Below are 15,382 nucleotides of genomic sequence, written 5' to 3'. Positions count from 1 at the left end.
AGTAATTGCAATGTTAGGCTGGCTTAAACCGCGAAAGCTACCGCCCACCGGCGAGCAGCTATGTCTGTCCCTGCTCGCAGCTGTGCAAGAGGTGGCCGCGTGTGGCGTGGTGCAGTTGCAGGGAACGGGTGTCATTGTTGTAAATGTTGGAGAAGTGGCCCCTGTCTCGGAGGCAGTGTCACTGCTCTGGTCTAAACGTAATGAGGCGTTGCTCACTCAACTGAACATGTGTATCACGCGCGTGACTGAGCTGTCGGTTGTCATCAACCAAAGCATTGGGGTGGACTACAGCGTTCTACTCCAGATGTGCGAGGAAGAACTTTCCGATCTGGATACATGTCGAGAATTCACGGCTCGGTTAACGTCTCGAGTCCTGGGACAGGTGACATTCGACGTTGAGGCTGAGTGCGCCAAGTTCAACACAAAAGTGCTGAGACAATCATCTGCAGCTTTAGCAAATCTAGCATCCCATATGCTGCTGGCCCCAACTCCCCCTATGGAGATTGCGCTTCTGAGCGTGCTATTCATGGACACCAGATGCCGAACAGCCCTTTGCAATCTCTTCGACTTGCTTTGCAGAGCGTCGCTGGAGGTATGCTCCACGCCGCTGTCATCCCTGTGGTCTTTGTGGGACCACGTGAACACGCAGCAAAGAAGACCCTTTCGACAACTCCCTCGCCCTCCTCGTCCGGATCCCATCACGCAGTTCCTGGTATGCAACAGTGTACCTCTAGAAGTGATGATACGCTCTCTACCTCACGCCACGCTTGGAAAGTACTCAGTGTGTCTTCTCAAGTCCATCTTCCTTGGACTTGTCGTCCAGCGGGTAGTTGGCGCGGTTGTGTGTCAACGATTTAACTGGTTGGCGGAGATCCACACCACCAGACTCCGAGAACTCAGTGTCAAGGCGCGGTTTACTCCACTGATCAATGTGGAGTTTACTAGCTTGTCTATGGGCAGCCCATCTATCTGGCTTGTAGCCGACGAGCTAATATCGCGGAAGCAGCTTTTAGTGGTGCTGCGCACCCTCATGTCGGAGGTTTCGGATTTCGTATACCTCCGCGAGTGTCACGAGCTTTCCACTCTTGCGCTGCACAGTGAGCCAGATCTTGTTTCGGGGATGCTGGCCCTCCATAGACACGACTTCATGGACGCGTTTCTGCACGGAGTCGCAAGCGATTCAGGAGGCTTCCGTGTCGCCTTCGCCATGACATTCCTGGTTCACCTGATCCAATCTCAAACGAGGGCGGGACCGCTCTCTCCCCTAAGAAGTTTAGTTCTTGATGAACGATTTTCTGCGTGGCTATTTGAGAGTCTTGGATCGATTCAACCCTCAGACTCGCGAGACGATTCCATTGGTATGCTCACCTTTCTTGTATTCGAGTACTTCTGGAAGGTTCTGACTTCCGACGGGCAGGAGACCACATGGAATACCTTCAAACGGCACCGCATGGATATCATGTTGGGTCTGGCGGTGTTGAAGGGTTCTGTGCAGGAAAGAAGAGTGGTTCTTCAGAAAGAGATCATGCAATTTATGTAGCTCTCGCGTCAGGCGGTAACAATTCCGGGACGTGGAAGGAACCCATGCTTGGAACCTGCGTAGATTCGGGTTGCGTGACCCAATCCTTCATGTGTTTGTCAGTGGATTCCATGATCTCCATGAATTCGTTCCACTCGTGATCCATGTCGACTTCCGGCGATCTGACCTCTGACTCCGCCTCGAAAACCTCTCGTCTGGAGCGTTTTACGAACTTGGGTCTCCGAATCAGCTCTATTGTGCGATGGTTCGCGTTTGTCAAGCAGTAGACGTCAGTTCCTGGAGGTGCGATCTCAGCGAGAGACGCCGGAGCCAGCTCCGTGGACACTGCTGGGAGACTGCTCAATGACGCTGTGCTGTCGCGTTGCGACTCCTCAACTGTTTCCGGCTCCGCGACAGCCTGGACATGCTGGGTCGTGTTGAGGGCCTGTGTGTTGCCTGCGGTTGGCACGCAGCAGTACGGAAGGCGCCTTTTGTTCGCCTCGTCTTCCTCCTGTAGTTGCTGAAGAAACGCTTGCTGCTTATATATCTGCTCCTGCTCCAGCAGCCGGCGCTCAAAGGCTTCCTGCTCTGGAAGTTCACAGCTGCCCTCTGACTCGTCGTCTCGCTGGTAGTGGAACTCGGGGAAAGCAGGGCGAGAAAACTCTGGAGGTGAAAGCTGCCAATCCTCTTGGGCCGGAATCGCCTCCTCGGCGTACGCGGCATCTGTTAGCTCGTAGTCGACAACAAACGCTGGAGCCGCTGGTACAAAGTCGTCATCCAGGTCGTTCGGGGAGTAAAAGTTTTCACTGTATTGCTCGCGATCCTCCTGCACGGGAGGTCTACTCTGTTCTGGCGCGCATTCAAAAGTACCAGGATGCTGCTGATAGAATTGGTTCCACCTCTCGAAGTCGTCCTCCACGGATTTACCCATCGGAATGCCCTCAACATACGCGGCCTCCAGAGGTTTGTAGTAGTCCCAGTGCCCATGAACGCCTGTCTCTGCCGCCACTGAAGGCGGAGGTAACACGTAGTCTTGTGGCTCTGGCTCCTTCACAGAATGCACTGTCACACTGTCTTCCTGGATTGCCTCTGCCCTCTGATATTCCGTAGGGGGCGGCCTCTGACACTCGGCCGAAGGCACTAATCCGTACATGCTGCATGGAATGCTCTGCTGTCGCTCACTTGTGAAGCTCCAGGATGGCTGCAATGTTTTCGTCAGTCACCACAGTCAGTGTCATATCATTAAACAGAGGCGACGACCAGACGTAAGCCACTCGGCTCGGCAGATCTCCCTCGTCCATGATAAAGCAAGGAGGTCGCAGCGCAGCGAAAACCTCGTCGTGCTGCTTGTAGAACCAATTCTGAACTCACCAGCGTGTCTCCCGTCTGCCACGAAAGTAGTGCCTTCCGCACAGATTCTCGGTACATAGCTAGTTCGAGTGCCTTACTCGGGTCTTGTTTGCATTCCCAAGGGGTGTGGTCAGGGAGGAACACGGGTTCCATGAGTTCAGGAGCGGCACTGGACACCAGCGGCACCCATTCAATACTGGAGGTCACCCCGTTCAGGTAATCTGTCAACAGTAATTGCGCTCCGCCCTCCCGAACCCAGAGAGACGAAGACCTCTCGAAAACTTGGCAGATTTGGCCGTTGACTAGGTACTCACCCGGGAGGCCGCATCGTATGATACTACCCACTGCAGAAGGATTTTCCAAACAAAAGTTGGCTACCTCGATGTCAAGGGGGTCTCGGATGTCCGCGACGTACACAGTGCACATGTCACCCATTGCGGAAGGCACCTCTATCAAGCCACTGAGCACGATAAATATGCGAACGAACACCAGCGCTGACGCCTGGTTGACAACCCGGTCCTGATAACTGCAGATGTCGTGGAAATCGAGCTGCTCTACATCCTTCATGGGCGCCTTCATGAACGGAATCCACTTTTCGTAACTGGTGCAGCTCGTTGAATCCATAGGTGTCTCGAGGGGCAGCACTCCATGCAGCGTCAGGGGATGCCTACTTTCAGTAGTGGTACAGACTGTCATGTGCAAGAGAAGAAGATCTCTCCGAAGGTCAGCGGATTTCATGGGGATCCGCAGAATCGAGAAAGATGATCCTTTGTAGCAGAACTGTCCCATTGTCAGGGACACCTCCTGAACAACCTCCAAATTCTGAAAAGCTCGAAGCTCAAGATAAACGTGCGAACGGGAAGCGCGGCGGAGTGTATGTTCGTCGACCATGACCGGAGGCATCGATTGGGGCATTCTTGTGCTGTTCCTAGGAGGATGACTAGGAGGGCATCGAGTCATTGGGGGAATGAGGGGAAAAGCATTTTGGCTCAGAGGTCGATCTTCGGGAACTGAAGTCAACCTTTCAGAGGCACCAAACCGCCTGATATTCTTGGGTGAAAGCTCGCGAAGGAACTCTCCCCCAGTGCTGAGACACCCAGCTAGCTTCTTCTTGTGGCCCTCACAGCCAAGGTCCAAGCAACCCAGGTAATCTAGTTCGCCTTCGCTACTATCGTTGGATAGGTATTCTACTTCCGAAGTACCTCGAGTCCAGTAATGGTCATCTGATCGCACTGTCTTCGGAGGATCTTGGGGAGCGTGTCTACCTTGGTTCAGCAGCGATGCAAGGCTCATGTTGGGCTTTACCGAGTCCCACACACTTGCTACTTTCCTTAGCACACCAACAGACACAGGCGTCTGACGCCGGCTGGCAGGATATGCGACTGGATACATATATTCGTCACCCATTTGGTCAACACCGTTGTTTGTGACCCATTCCTGAATTCCATGGAGAATGAATGAAGCCGTGTGACTGACAGCGTCCCAGTTTAGCTCATCCGGCTCGGTCGTGGAGGTTCGAAGAACGTCAGTACCAGGCCTATAGGTAATCTGTCCCTTGTACATCATCCTGTCGTAGTCTACTTGTCTTCTAGAAGGTCGTCGCGCTGAGACCTGAGCATTCCGGGCGGTGGAGTCGGTCAGGTAAGGATCTCCAACGAAGTCATCGAAAACTCGTGCATAGGCTGATTGTGCCATGTTGCGGATACCTGATCTCTCCGCTTTTGGTTCGCTGTAGCGGCCAGTGTTCAAGGGGCTTTCCTGCTTGTACTCCTGAAGGCTAAGTATCGCCTTGGACAGCATGGATGGTTCGTAGTCTTCTTCTTTCGGCATTCTATCCAGTGGCAGCGCGGAGTCGTTGGGTACCCCGGTGTCCGACGCCTGATCTACGTTCTCAGACGACCACGCTGACATGACAGCCGGCTCAGGAATCTCGAAAGATGCAATGTCTTCTTTGTCTCCACGTGAGTTCTCTTTGGTGCGTGGCCCATTTTCTGATCTAATTGGAGCTCAACATTTCTTACTGCTTCTCGATCGAACTTTTAGCTTGGAGAAAAATGACCTCCTGTCCCTGGGCATGGTGCCGGCAAAAATAATTACGTGTGCACTCCGGCAATGTGACTATCATTTGGATCTTGATTAGTACACGTCCACTAACATGAGAAATTGCGGCAAGCGCTGGGCGTATCCGTCTACGGCTGTGGTGTGTGCCCAACAGGTGAGAAAAAAACCAGTCGCGAGGGCCTGGTTGGCGTCATGTCATCATCACTACATAACAACACATGTGTGGATTATTTCAGAATATACGACATGTGGGGTTGGGAGAGACCAATAATATTGCCATTACTCAAAATCTTGGATTGATGCAACGCAAATTGTCCCTTAGCGATTTCACGTCTTCGAACATCCGAGTTGATGTTAGTCGTAGGCTCTCGGGAGAGTCTATTGCTTCTGAACACTCTGAAATGCCGAAGGCTGAGGTCCATCGCACCAAAGAAGTTGAGCGAAAGGATGATATGACGGAGGTGGATCAGACATTCTCCGTCAAGAGTGACCCCATCGAGATCAAAAAGCTGTGTATACAGCTCATTCCAAGGTGGAATGAACTAAAAGCCGACGACATCACTGTTAGACAAATTATGGCTGGTCTTACGAACCAGTTGTTCCAGGTGTGTCGCCGCGACGGAGTTGATGAGAAGTTTTTGTTTCGAATATACGGAGAGGATGTTGGTGACCTCTACAACCCAGATGAGGAGCTGGAGAGTTTCAAATACCTAGCGAAGCTTGGGTTGGCTCCTGGACTGGTAGCCACGTTTGATGGCGGCAGGATCGAGAAGTGGATTCTTGGACCTGCTTTGTTATCCAAGGAGATGACTAACCCTTCCGTTATGTGCACTGTTGCCACTATGCTGGCGAGGCTGCACTCCCTCCCAACGAAACGCGAGGATTTCCCAAAGTTCCCTGTGAGGCCGCTAGGGCACTTCTTTTCGTGGCGTCAGGCCTGCCACGACTTGATCCAAACCGCAATGGCGGATCCTCAGGCGGATCCCGTGTTGAAGCGACGACTTGAGGAAACCAGGGCGCTGGAGGTGTTCGAGCTCACTAAGGAGGACACTCTTCAGTCGGTTCTGATCCCTGCGGACGCGGCTCCCAGCATTCTCCACGATATTGGCTTTTGCCACAACGATCTGCAGGAGAACAATATGTTGGTGGAGAATGGCAGGCTGCAGTTCATAGATTTCGAATATTCCGGGCTTTCTCTACGGGCGGCGGACGTGTCGAACTTCTTTGCAGAGGCTACTCTTGATTACTGCGTTGATGAGTACCCCTTCTATAAGTACGATGAGAGCCTTTACCCCACTGTAGAGATGCAGAAGATTTTCGCCTCTGTGTACCTATCTGAAGCTTTAGGCGAGACCGTGTGGCCTTCAAATGACAAGTTCCAGAAACCATTCCTTGACGCTGTCGCACGATTCAGCATGTTTGGCGACGCGCTCTGGGGCTTCTGGTCTGTCATTCGGTGCCCTGACGGCCCGTTCACCAAGGACACATTCGACTTTCTGTTGTATGCCCGGGATAGATTCACTTCGTTTATTGCGAAGTATCAGAAGTATTCGAACATGTGACGCCGCGTATAGCACACATTTAAAAGTAAAAATGATTGATTCGACCTGGAGGGCGGAGCTTTTGCAACTAATAGATCAGAAGAAAGCAACGCAGGCAAAGGACACATCAGGCTTCGCACTGATCTCAACTGTCGTTCTGTTAGGCGTGCTGATCGCATGGACTCTTCTCTACTTGCGTCGTCGGTCGTCCTGTGAACGTGAGGAGACACCAGAAAGTGAGGCAATTGCACCAACCAAGCTCTCACTGATTTCTATAAGAGGCAAGGAATTCTTTGTGGATGACTGTGGACATGTGAGGCCACACATCTTCCAATTGCTTGAGCATTGTAAGGTTGTGGCCATCATAGAAGAGGAGGGCCCTGTGGAGCTCCCGCTTCCAAGCCATTGTGTCTTGTACTCCGACTGCAGCGATGCCTCCCACTCTCTAGTGCGACAGCTGCAGCCTTGTGTGCATGTAGATGCAGACGAGACTTTCACGCGTGAGATCAAGCCCTTTGTGCGGTCAGTTTTGAAGTGGCAGGCCGACGACGCGTTTTTGCTGGATGTTGTAAGGTGCTGCGATGATTTACAGTAGAAATGGGTGACGAAGCAATGCTTTGCTTGAAGAAATTTTGTCGGTATCGTTGACCAACAGCATGTGGAACAGAAGGTCCATCAACAGTGTCGCGCTGCGGTCGCTGTCGTCGAACAGGGTTACCCCCTGGCTCCGCAAGGACTGCAAGAACTTCCACTTCCGATGTCGGTGCTTGTCGGCTACACCACACGTGCCATTGTCAAAGGACAACGGAGCTACCTCGGCGACCGGTGACCCCGGAAGAAGGTCAATTGCCAGGGCAGGAGCCAGCGATGCCGGCTGTTCCCAACGCAGTTCTCGTCGAAAGTACGGGACGGGAATATCTGGAGGGTCTTGATGCGCTGGCTCGTAGAGTCCAGCGTTCAGGAAAAAGATTTTGTGCGGTTCCTGCATCAGACACGGGTATTGCCGAAGGACCTGTCGTGGGTTTGGTGACATGAAGGGGTCCAACTGACCAACCAAGATCTGCAGAACAACAACCGCAAGGCCCCACAGATCATAGGCGTGCTTTCGCATAAAGTCGTCCTCGAGCGCATCGCAGACAGAACTGCCGAAAAGCGGCGGCTGATACCCCGCCGTTTCCTGAGCGGTAGAAGGCGGTTCGTACTGGTAGAAGTGGTCCACGAACATGGTAGGATCTCCTGCTGGGTAGTGGAGGCCGGATCCAAAGTCAATCACGGAGAAGCTTCCATTTTTCACAAGGAGGTTGCTAAGTTTGATGTCACGGTGGACAACGTTCAAGCGATCCAGGCCCTCCAACGTCTGCCCGACCTCTATGAGCAGCTGCCGTAGGAATGTTAGCAACCGATCGTTATCAGATGTCAACTGCATCCAAGTGGTTGTCTAAGTTTAAGTAACATCGCAGTCTCACCGGTTCCGCTCCCTGGAACAACAACCGCAGCAGGTTCTCTCCGCGATGTTCAGAAACCATCCACATGTGCCCATCGGCGACAAACCAATCGTAGAATCGGGGAATATGGGGAACACCGTGCTGCCTACATAGTCTAGCGAAGTAGACCTCTCGTTTTCCACTTTCCACCTTGTGATATTTACCAGTCAGATGGATCTTTTTCATGACTACCGGCTCGCCGATATCTAGCCCCGCCACCCGGTCAAGCACCAGCGCGTGCCAGACTTCTCCGTAGCCACCGCGCCCTATCATGCGGTCCGTGCTGTAGTGGGCGGCTCTCGCGTCACCTGTCAGCGAGGGGAGGTTCGATTTCAACCGGCCGTAGTCGTTGTTGGCTGGGGCTTGAAGCTCGTAACGGCCCACGCGCTGTGAACGTACTAACAACAGAAAGTAGATCCATTTAACCATTTTGTGTTTGATGGGACCGAATCCGAGGAACCTCGAGCTCGTTGACTATCTCAAGGATTGTCGCCAGAGCTGGCGACACCGGAACAGCAATATGTACGCATGTTTAGGTCAAACGATTAATTCCTTGCACCACTTTCCCTTACCAGCAAGCGGTCATGCGAAGTGGTTGCATGGCTGCGGCTCCGCGGTAAACCGAGACATTGAACGGTTTTTCGTCAAGAACCGCTGTGTGGTGGGTGCTCAGGTGGAAAAAGACTTCTGCCGAGACGTGATACACAGTGCTAATGAGCACTTGAGACGCGAAGTAAAACGAGTGAAGAAGGTCCAAAAGAAACCGAAGAAGAAGGTGCTCAGTGCGACAAGAAGGGTCGTTCTGGTGACAATGCTCATCGCAAACGCCCCTTTATCGAAGGCAGAGGTAATCCGCCTGACTGGCGTTCTAGAGAAAGTTATCACCTCACCTTTCAAACCACCAGCCTCTACAACTCGTGTTTTCCGTGATCTCAAGAATGAGGGTCTGTTGATGGAGGCGAGGCGCCAGTTCGAGCTCACTGCGGAAGGCCGGATGATGGCGGAGGCGGCCACAGAGGTTGAGTCACTCGAGTCGGTTCGCGACATGATTGGGAAGCATGGACTCACACAAGGGCTTTTGTTGTTCGAAGAGCAGTTCATTTTGCCTTTCCAGACCCCAAGCCAAGTCATCGAATATAAATGCTTGGACCCGGCAGACGTGTGCGGCGAGCGCCTCCGCTCTCGCATGGTGATGGTCATCGACGGAAGGGAGACCAAGGGAGCGCTCACCGAGGGAGTGCTACGGAAGCACCTCGCTGGCGAGCCGACAGTCACAGTGGAAACTGCGGTGCTCACTGTGGGTGACGTGGCATGGAAGCTGGTTGTGGAACATGAGGGGGCCGTTCTGGAGTACTTTAGCGGCGTTGTGTTGGAGCGAAAGCAGATTGCTGATCTGTCCGCATCCGTTATGGATGGGCGTTACCAAGACCAGAAGTACAGACTCCTGAGTTGCGTTGGAATCCAGGCCGTTATCTACCTGATCGAAGGCGACATGCGTTGCGCGACCGGTATGCGAGTCGGACCGGAGCAGTGCGAACAGGCAACTGTGACGACTCAGTTCGTGAGCGGGTTCAATGTAATCCGAACCAGAGACATCCACGAGTCGGCCCAATTCCTGTTCCGCTTCCACCGCCAACTTCTCACCTCGGACCACTCAGGTTTGGTGCCGTGGATGGAATGGTTGCGAGCAGGCGAGAAGACAAAGCTGGACTCCGTGTCAGAAGCCCTGGCTAAGATGCTACGAACGGTCAACGGGGTCAAAGTAGAAGGAGCGGAGGCGTTGGTGTCTATGTACCCGACACCGGCGTTGTTAAGGGCCGCTCTGCTATCGGGAGCGCTGACGGAGGCTTCACTGAAGACACACTGGGCTCAAGTTCGGGGCGCGAAAAGGAAACCTGTGAGTCAGCAAACACTAGACACGCTGAAACTCATGTTCGCTTAGACAAGCGAAATCTTTCGAAGGCGTCTGCTTCGGATAGTCCCGGAGTTGGTGCTGACCTGAAGCTTAGCGTTCGGTGGGACTTTGGTGGTGGCTTCTGGTCGAGCGCTCCCATGTCGATGTCGACCTGCAGCTTGTTAAGGCTGTCCATGAGGTCATGGGAAAAGGGCTGCACTGGTGGGAGTGCCGTAGGCACGGCTTCTAGCCGCACAACGGAAGCGGAGGTCTCCCGCGCTACCGTGGCCAGCAAGCCCACAGGCATGGTCTCAGCCGTCAGAGGTTCACTCGCAGGCATGGAGTATCGAAGGTCCTGTGGAGGCGTTCTTGTGACGTGTGTGTAGCTCTGGATGGATGTGCTGGAGAAGGGAAGATCAGGGAGGTCGAGGCCGCTGTGTACGATCCGCAGGAAATCGAAGTACTCCTCGTGACGAAAATCGAGTGAGTTAAATACCTGTCTAATCACGCTCGGAGGTGATTGTGCCGCCCTTAGTACCCAAGGACTCATCTCACGCACCGCGCTCTCCCAACGAGGCACCTTAGCCAACAGAGGCAGCCACAACGGCCGCCCTGTTGAACCCAGCGTCACGCGCAGAGTGGCTATCGCATCATCCGTCGGATAGTGCAACTCAAGCCATCGCACGCAAGAGGTAGCATCGCTGCAACACGGCTCCGCCTCTCTGAGAAGGTCTGGCGGAGGCAGCTTCATCGAATTTCCCAATTGCGTCTGATGCAGCGGAGAGCGGTAGAGGCGTTGCAGAAAGAGTTCCTACCACCGGGCCCCGGCCCCCATATCGTGCCGCAGACAGCGTCATGGGGTTACTCTGCCGACTTCGACGAAGGAGAGGTCGAGGCTCTGCTTGGGAGGCCTCCCGTGGGGTTACTCGGAATAGCTGCCGCTCGAAATGGAAGACCTGCGGTGCTGGTGGTGAACCCTGTGCGATTGGAGGGTACGCCCATGCCCACTCATTTGTGGCTGGTTGACCCTCTGTTCAAAACGTAGGGTAGACAGATAAAGCGGCACCCAGATTAGTGGGCCGTCTGGAAGAGACTGGCCTTGTAGACCGTTTGGAGAATGAAATCATTCCAGCTGACGCCGCCCTCCAGAGACGACTGGTTGACGATCACGTCAAGTACATAAAGCAGCGCTTGCACCTGATGGAAAACCACTCGGTATCAGACTCCACGCTGCGCAACCTCACCTCGCGAGGAGTTGGGGGAAGTCAAAATTTTTTCCATGTGCGATGCCTGCACATGCACTGGGCCTTCCACCTGGTGAACGGCCCCACCGCTATCGGCTCGCTGATGGAGAAGGCGGCGCCCGAGCTGCTGGAGGCGATGGACGGTGTGGAGTGCTTCACTAGTCAAGAATGGTGAATGTTTCAACTGCTAATGTCAAGCATAATGCCGAATTTTGCAAAAATGCGACTCGCCCAGGAGTCGAAGTTTCAGGCGCAGCTGCTCTTGTCAGTCGTCGCCCAGGGCTCCCACTCCTTGGCACAGGTGGCTGGTCTCATCTCTGATGCCAAGCGCATTGTTGTCATGACGGGAGCGGGGATCTCAGTTTCTGCGGGAATCCCTGACTTCAGGTCTATTGACGGCCTTTTCAACAACCCCAAGTTGAAAGAACTCAAGCTGGCTTGCCCGGAGCAAGTATTCGACCTGAACTATTTCCGACGAAAGCCTGAGGTTTTCTACAGCGTCGCAAAGCAGATTCTACCGGGGTTATACAAACCGACTCCAACACACCATTTTTTGGGGCTCCTCCACGACCAGAACAAGATTCACACCCATTTCACGCAAAACGTGGACACGCTGGAACGCCTGGCTGGAGCGAACCCCGACCTATTGATGGAAGCTCATGGGTCCTTTGCCAAGCTTAAGTGTATTGAGTGCGGCAAGGAGTACTCCCCGAGGCTACTGAAGGAGTACGTCGTCGACAAGGAATTGCCTGAAGTCCCGAGATGTCGAGCCAAAGGCTGCAAAGGGGCGCTGAAACCATCTATTGTGTTCTACGGAGAGAGTCTCCCTGCAAGTTTTACACAGTGCGTAAAGAAGCTTCACGACTGCGACCTCCTGCTGATACTGGGTACATCCCTCAAGGTGATGCCCTTTGCAGCCATCAGCCAACTTGTGCCTCCTCACGTTCCGCGAGTGCTGATCAACCGCGAGGCCACCGGTATGGCCTTTCCAGAAGAGTACCACCGGCCGCGGCAATCGCCTAAGCAGGTAGACAGTGACTCTGACAGTGAGACCGACGGGGAGGTTCTTGGGTTGCAGGGTCTACGCTTCCACCTGAAGTCCAACAAGAGAGACACCTTTTTGCAAGGCGACTGCGATGATGTGTCTAAAGCGCTGGCGGAAGAGCTAGGCTGGACCAACGACCTCTACAACAAACTTAAGCAGTATGACAAAAAGAAGACAGACGTCTGGGACACGCTTGAAGGCCTTGCATGACGTGTTGGAAAACCGAGAAATACGTCTTGGGGTGGGATGAATGAGAAGCCCGGAGCGGAAGAAAACCGTATTCTTTAATCTGACGTCTCCGAACGCCTCCAGCACCAAGGGGGCGCATACCCTGGACCATCATAAGCAACATGTGGGCTTCGTGGGCACTTCTGACGAGCCGTTGCTTCCAAGAACGTCTGATGAGAGCGGGTCCGAGGAGCCTCCCGGCAGACGACGACTAAAGACTCTCCGGTTCGATGATTCTGGGGAAGGTGTGTATATGAACGACTTAGAAGCCGACCTTTTGGACGAGGTTGTTCAGATGTCTCCTGACTCGACTCCGCATCTGCACCACACGATTCTGAAGACAGGTGTCTTCTTCACCAAGGAGGTGGATGTTGACGAATCTGAGGCGGCTTCTGTTTCAAGCATATGCGAGGAAGCCAATGCTAGGATGTCAGGGCGACACAGAACGTCGATGTTTCCGAGGTTGCTGCGTAGTTTAACGCGCCTCGAAGATGAGGAGCCGCTGGTATTTGGAACCAAGACAATTGGGTATTCAGGAAGCGTAATCTTCCTCGTGAACCAGATTTTCGGAACTGGAATCTTGTCCATGCCGCACACAGTGTTGGTCTCTGGTTGGGGACCCGCCCTCTTGGCCAACTGCGTCATTGGCTTCTCTGCTATGCTGACTGCAATCATGTGTGTTCGGAGTATGTCCTTCATCAAGGGGAATCGCCGTTTCGACCGCAGGGTAGAGTACATCAGCACCCTGAACTATTGGATACACGACCCCGTCGTCAGACTGGTGTTGGAGTGCGCCTTCTACCTGTCCACGGTCACCATGAATATATCCAGCATCGTTGTGATGGCTCAGTCCCTTGACCGTCTCTTTGTACTCATGTCAGGACACACTGTGGTGCTCACATTTCTTCCCGCGGTACGTTTGGGCTTCAACGCTTCAGACGTTGATGGGATCTACGGCATTCTTCCCAACGAGTCAGCCTTCGGAGTGTCGCTGGGATACCTTGTCAACGCTCTCATCGCAATTCCTCTGTCGCTGTGGAACCTCGACGACACCATGTCCTCCCAGTTCGTTTCATTCGGCGTTTTGGTCTTCGCTCTCGTTCAAATCAGTCTGGAAGGTTTGGATCGGATCCTAAGCCGCGGCTTCCCATCCACCTCTGACCTCGCACGGGGATTGGTGGCGGCAGGCACCTTTCTTCAGCCACCTCGCATACCTTCATGGTGGCAGAACAGCAACGCGATTCCCCTTTTGACAGGGAACACCATCTCCTGCTATTCTTTCTGCAACACCATTCCTTCCTGGGCCAACGAGGCCGTTCCGGATGTCGACCACAGCCACTGCATTGTCGTCGCCACGTCGTTCTCCATTCTCATTTATTTCGGTTTCGGCTTCGCGCTGGCCTTTGCCTTCCCTGGTTTTGCATCTGAGAACATTCTACAGGACCTTCTACGGGTGCCAGGTCTCTCTCTGGCGACACGCCTAGCAGTGTACTGTTTCAACTTGCTCACAGTGCTTCCTGGCATTCTGGTGTACTCCATCACCGTACGGTACAACCTCGTTAACACTGGGCGATGCACTGACGACCGCGCTTTCCTCGTGGGGAGCGTCATGCCCTTCACAATCGCTTGGATGATGCAGAATGACGCGTTCTTCGCCAAGTTCAATGAATGGTCGTCCTTGCTGTTCTCCGTAAGCGTAAATTTTCTTGCGCCTCTACTTGCGTACTACGTTGCAAGCCGCTTCGTGGGCCAGCTTCTGAACTCTACACTGATGCGAGGAGCGCGAAGTGAGCTCGACGGGATACTCTGACGCAGACTTCACGATCTTCGAGCCATTGATAGCTGAGTATAAGCCAGGCATGGAGCCAATTAGAGTGGTTCCGAACAAAGCTCGCCGTTCTCCGCCTGTGCCATCTGGTAGACCTATTCACCAGATTCAGACGGATATGCGATCCTTTCTTGAAGCGTTGGAATCCGAGGAGTTGGACCCTCAGTTGATTGCTTTGCTCAGGCAGTCGTCTGAAATGCGGTCTTCAGAGATCTCCCTTTCTCAGTTGTCAGCAGAGATTATGCAGTCGAACGAGACCGACCAATTTACACCGCTGCATATGGTGGTTAATCTGGAGGACGATGAGTATCTTCCCGCCCCTTCTATGCAATCCAAGCGATTCGAATAAACAGTCATGCAAGGTTATCTTCTTCTGACGCTGGCTATGGCCAGCATTACAGAGCAACTGCAGAAGATAGACGTGAAGACAGTTGCCACGCTTGAAGTCCTGCTCAAGCGGCATTATGAGCGGGTAGGGCAGGCTGATGGGCCCCTCGCTCCATAATCACCATAAGAATGAGTCGAGTTGGACTCTCAAAAAGTCGTTGTCCTCATTCCGACTACCTCGAAGAAGCCTGTGTGCTGATACTGCGGCTAACTCACTCCAAACTGCTGCGTAGTTGGTGCACGTCGTTTTGAATGCTTCGTATAGACCGCAGCTGCTCCCAAACGGACGTCGTAACGACGTTGCTGGCAAACGGACTCACCGCCACCAGCACTTGCAGCCCCACCGCTAGGGCCTTGTCCAAGCGTGCTTGCTCCTCTGGTGGTTGGGTGCCGTAAACCAATTCGTGACTGATGAGGGAAACCAGGTGAAGTACCACAGCCAGCCGCCCAAAGGCGAGTTGGGTCACCGTCATGGCTGACTCGTTGCTCATCGCACCCAACGCTCTAACCTGGTGGCCTATGACCTGTAAACCCTGCAAGACGATCGGACTTGACAGCCTCTTCTTTTCAGCTTCAGCCAGCGTGACCTGAACCATCTTTTCTTGGAAACTCCAGAACATCAAAAGTTCGTCTGGTGACAAGTCCACGGCAACTCTTTGTGTCATGTGGAAAACACGGTTTTCCTGTGCGTTAGTCTGCGATAACAGCGTTCATCACATGGAGGTCACGCATACGCTGCGTCATAGGCGGCGTGTTCATCTAGGTCCTATCGGCGTGAAAAATGACAGTTGACTCAATAGA

General features: G+C 53.5%; 9 protein-coding genes across 16 annotated transcripts; 6 read left to right on the top strand and 3 right to left on the bottom strand.

Annotated features, from left to right (window-relative positions):
* Window positions 1–10: 10 nt before the first annotated feature.
* KVP17_005275 (uncharacterized protein) lies at window positions 11–1,211 on the top strand (the record flags this gene model as incomplete). The annotated part of the gene is made up of 2 exons (XM_068515080.1): window positions 11–1,097; window positions 1,138–1,211. The coding sequence occupies 2 exons, from the start codon at window positions 11–13 to the stop codon at window positions 1,209–1,211; spliced, it is 1,161 nt and encodes a 386-aa protein (XP_068374653.1).
* Window positions 1,212–1,532: 321 nt separating this feature from the next.
* On the bottom strand, window positions 1,533–4,780 carry KVP17_000415 (uncharacterized protein; the record flags this gene model as incomplete). Of its 3 annotated transcripts, XM_068521311.1 has the most annotated exons (3): window positions 1,533–2,673; window positions 2,702–2,862; window positions 2,891–4,780. In XM_068521311.1, the coding sequence occupies 3 exons, from the start codon at window positions 4,778–4,780 to the stop codon at window positions 1,533–1,535; spliced, it is 3,192 nt and encodes a 1,063-aa protein (XP_068374651.1). The 3 variants fall into 3 exon arrangements, with proteins under 3 accessions (XP_068374651.1, XP_068374650.1, XP_068374652.1); XM_068521310.1 differs by lacking the exons at window positions 2,702–2,862; window positions 2,891–4,780 and having other exon boundaries at window positions 1,533–2,672; XM_068521312.1 differs by lacking the exon at window positions 1,533–2,673 and having other exon boundaries at window positions 2,762–4,780.
* A 551-nt stretch (window positions 4,781–5,331) lies between these two features.
* On the top strand, window positions 5,332–6,492 carry KVP17_000390 (uncharacterized protein; the record flags this gene model as incomplete). Its single annotated transcript, XM_068520984.1, has 1 exon — window positions 5,332–6,492. The coding sequence occupies one exon, from the start codon at window positions 5,332–5,334 to the stop codon at window positions 6,490–6,492; it is 1,161 nt and encodes a 386-aa protein (XP_068374615.1).
* Window positions 6,493–7,057: 565 nt separating this feature from the next.
* Window positions 7,058–8,384, bottom strand: KVP17_000376 (uncharacterized protein; the record flags this gene model as incomplete). 2 transcript variants are annotated; one of them, XM_068520897.1, is given in 3 exon segments in its annotated part: window positions 7,058–7,909; window positions 7,938–8,342; window positions 8,355–8,384. In XM_068520897.1, 3 exon segments carry the CDS (start codon window positions 8,382–8,384, stop codon window positions 7,058–7,060), a joined length of 1,287 nt encoding a protein of 428 aa, XP_068374586.1.
* Window positions 8,385–8,475: 91 nt separating this feature from the next.
* KVP17_000402 (uncharacterized protein) lies at window positions 8,476–9,897 on the top strand (the record flags this gene model as incomplete). The annotated part of the gene is made up of 1 exon (XM_068521082.1): window positions 8,476–9,897. The coding sequence occupies one exon, from the start codon at window positions 8,476–8,478 to the stop codon at window positions 9,895–9,897; it is 1,422 nt and encodes a 473-aa protein (XP_068374633.1).
* A 724-nt stretch (window positions 9,898–10,621) lies between these two features.
* On the top strand, window positions 10,622–11,268 carry KVP17_000352 (uncharacterized protein; the record flags this gene model as incomplete). 3 transcript variants are annotated; one of them, XM_068520688.1, is made up of 2 exons in its annotated part: window positions 10,622–10,890; window positions 10,920–11,268. In XM_068520688.1, 2 exons carry the CDS (start codon window positions 10,622–10,624, stop codon window positions 11,266–11,268), a joined length of 618 nt encoding a protein of 205 aa, XP_068374532.1. The 3 variants fall into 3 exon arrangements, with proteins under 3 accessions (XP_068374532.1, XP_068374534.1, XP_068374533.1); XM_068520690.1 differs by lacking the exon at window positions 10,920–11,268 and having other exon boundaries at window positions 10,622–10,894; XM_068520689.1 differs by lacking the exon at window positions 10,622–10,890 and having other exon boundaries at window positions 11,050–11,268.
* A 45-nt stretch (window positions 11,269–11,313) lies between these two features.
* On the top strand, window positions 11,314–12,348 carry KVP17_000408 (uncharacterized protein; the record flags this gene model as incomplete). The annotated part of the gene is made up of 1 exon (XM_068521205.1): window positions 11,314–12,348. One exon carries the CDS (start codon window positions 11,314–11,316, stop codon window positions 12,346–12,348), a length of 1,035 nt encoding a protein of 344 aa, XP_068374640.1.
* Window positions 12,349–12,388: 40 nt separating this feature from the next.
* Window positions 12,389–14,543, top strand: KVP17_000387 (uncharacterized protein; the record flags this gene model as incomplete). 3 transcript variants are annotated; one of them, XM_068520977.1, is made up of 2 exons in its annotated part: window positions 12,389–14,153; window positions 14,182–14,543. In XM_068520977.1, 2 exons carry the CDS (start codon window positions 12,389–12,391, stop codon window positions 14,541–14,543), a joined length of 2,127 nt encoding a protein of 708 aa, XP_068374609.1. The 3 variants fall into 3 exon arrangements, with proteins under 3 accessions (XP_068374609.1, XP_068374608.1, XP_068374607.1); XM_068520976.1 differs by lacking the exon at window positions 14,182–14,543 and having other exon boundaries at window positions 12,389–14,176; XM_068520975.1 differs by lacking the exon at window positions 12,389–14,153 and having other exon boundaries at window positions 14,226–14,543.
* A 250-nt stretch (window positions 14,544–14,793) lies between these two features.
* Window positions 14,794–15,246, bottom strand: KVP17_000355 (uncharacterized protein; the record flags this gene model as incomplete). The annotated part of the gene is made up of 1 exon (XM_068520742.1): window positions 14,794–15,246. One exon carries the CDS (start codon window positions 15,244–15,246, stop codon window positions 14,794–14,796), a length of 453 nt encoding a protein of 150 aa, XP_068374537.1.
* Window positions 15,247–15,382: the final 136 nt, after the last annotated feature.

Source organism: the organism of the source record quoted next (genome assembly GCF_019968985.1).
Source record: "MAG: Porospora cf. gigantea B chromosome Unknown PgB_NODE_3_length_148095_cov_126.465, whole genome shotgun sequence".
Lineage (NCBI taxonomy): Eukaryota > Apicomplexa > Conoidasida > Eugregarinorida > Porosporidae > Porospora > Porospora cf. gigantea B.
Note: the sequence above shows the minus strand (reverse complement) of the source record. Positions and strands in the feature narration are given on the sequence as shown.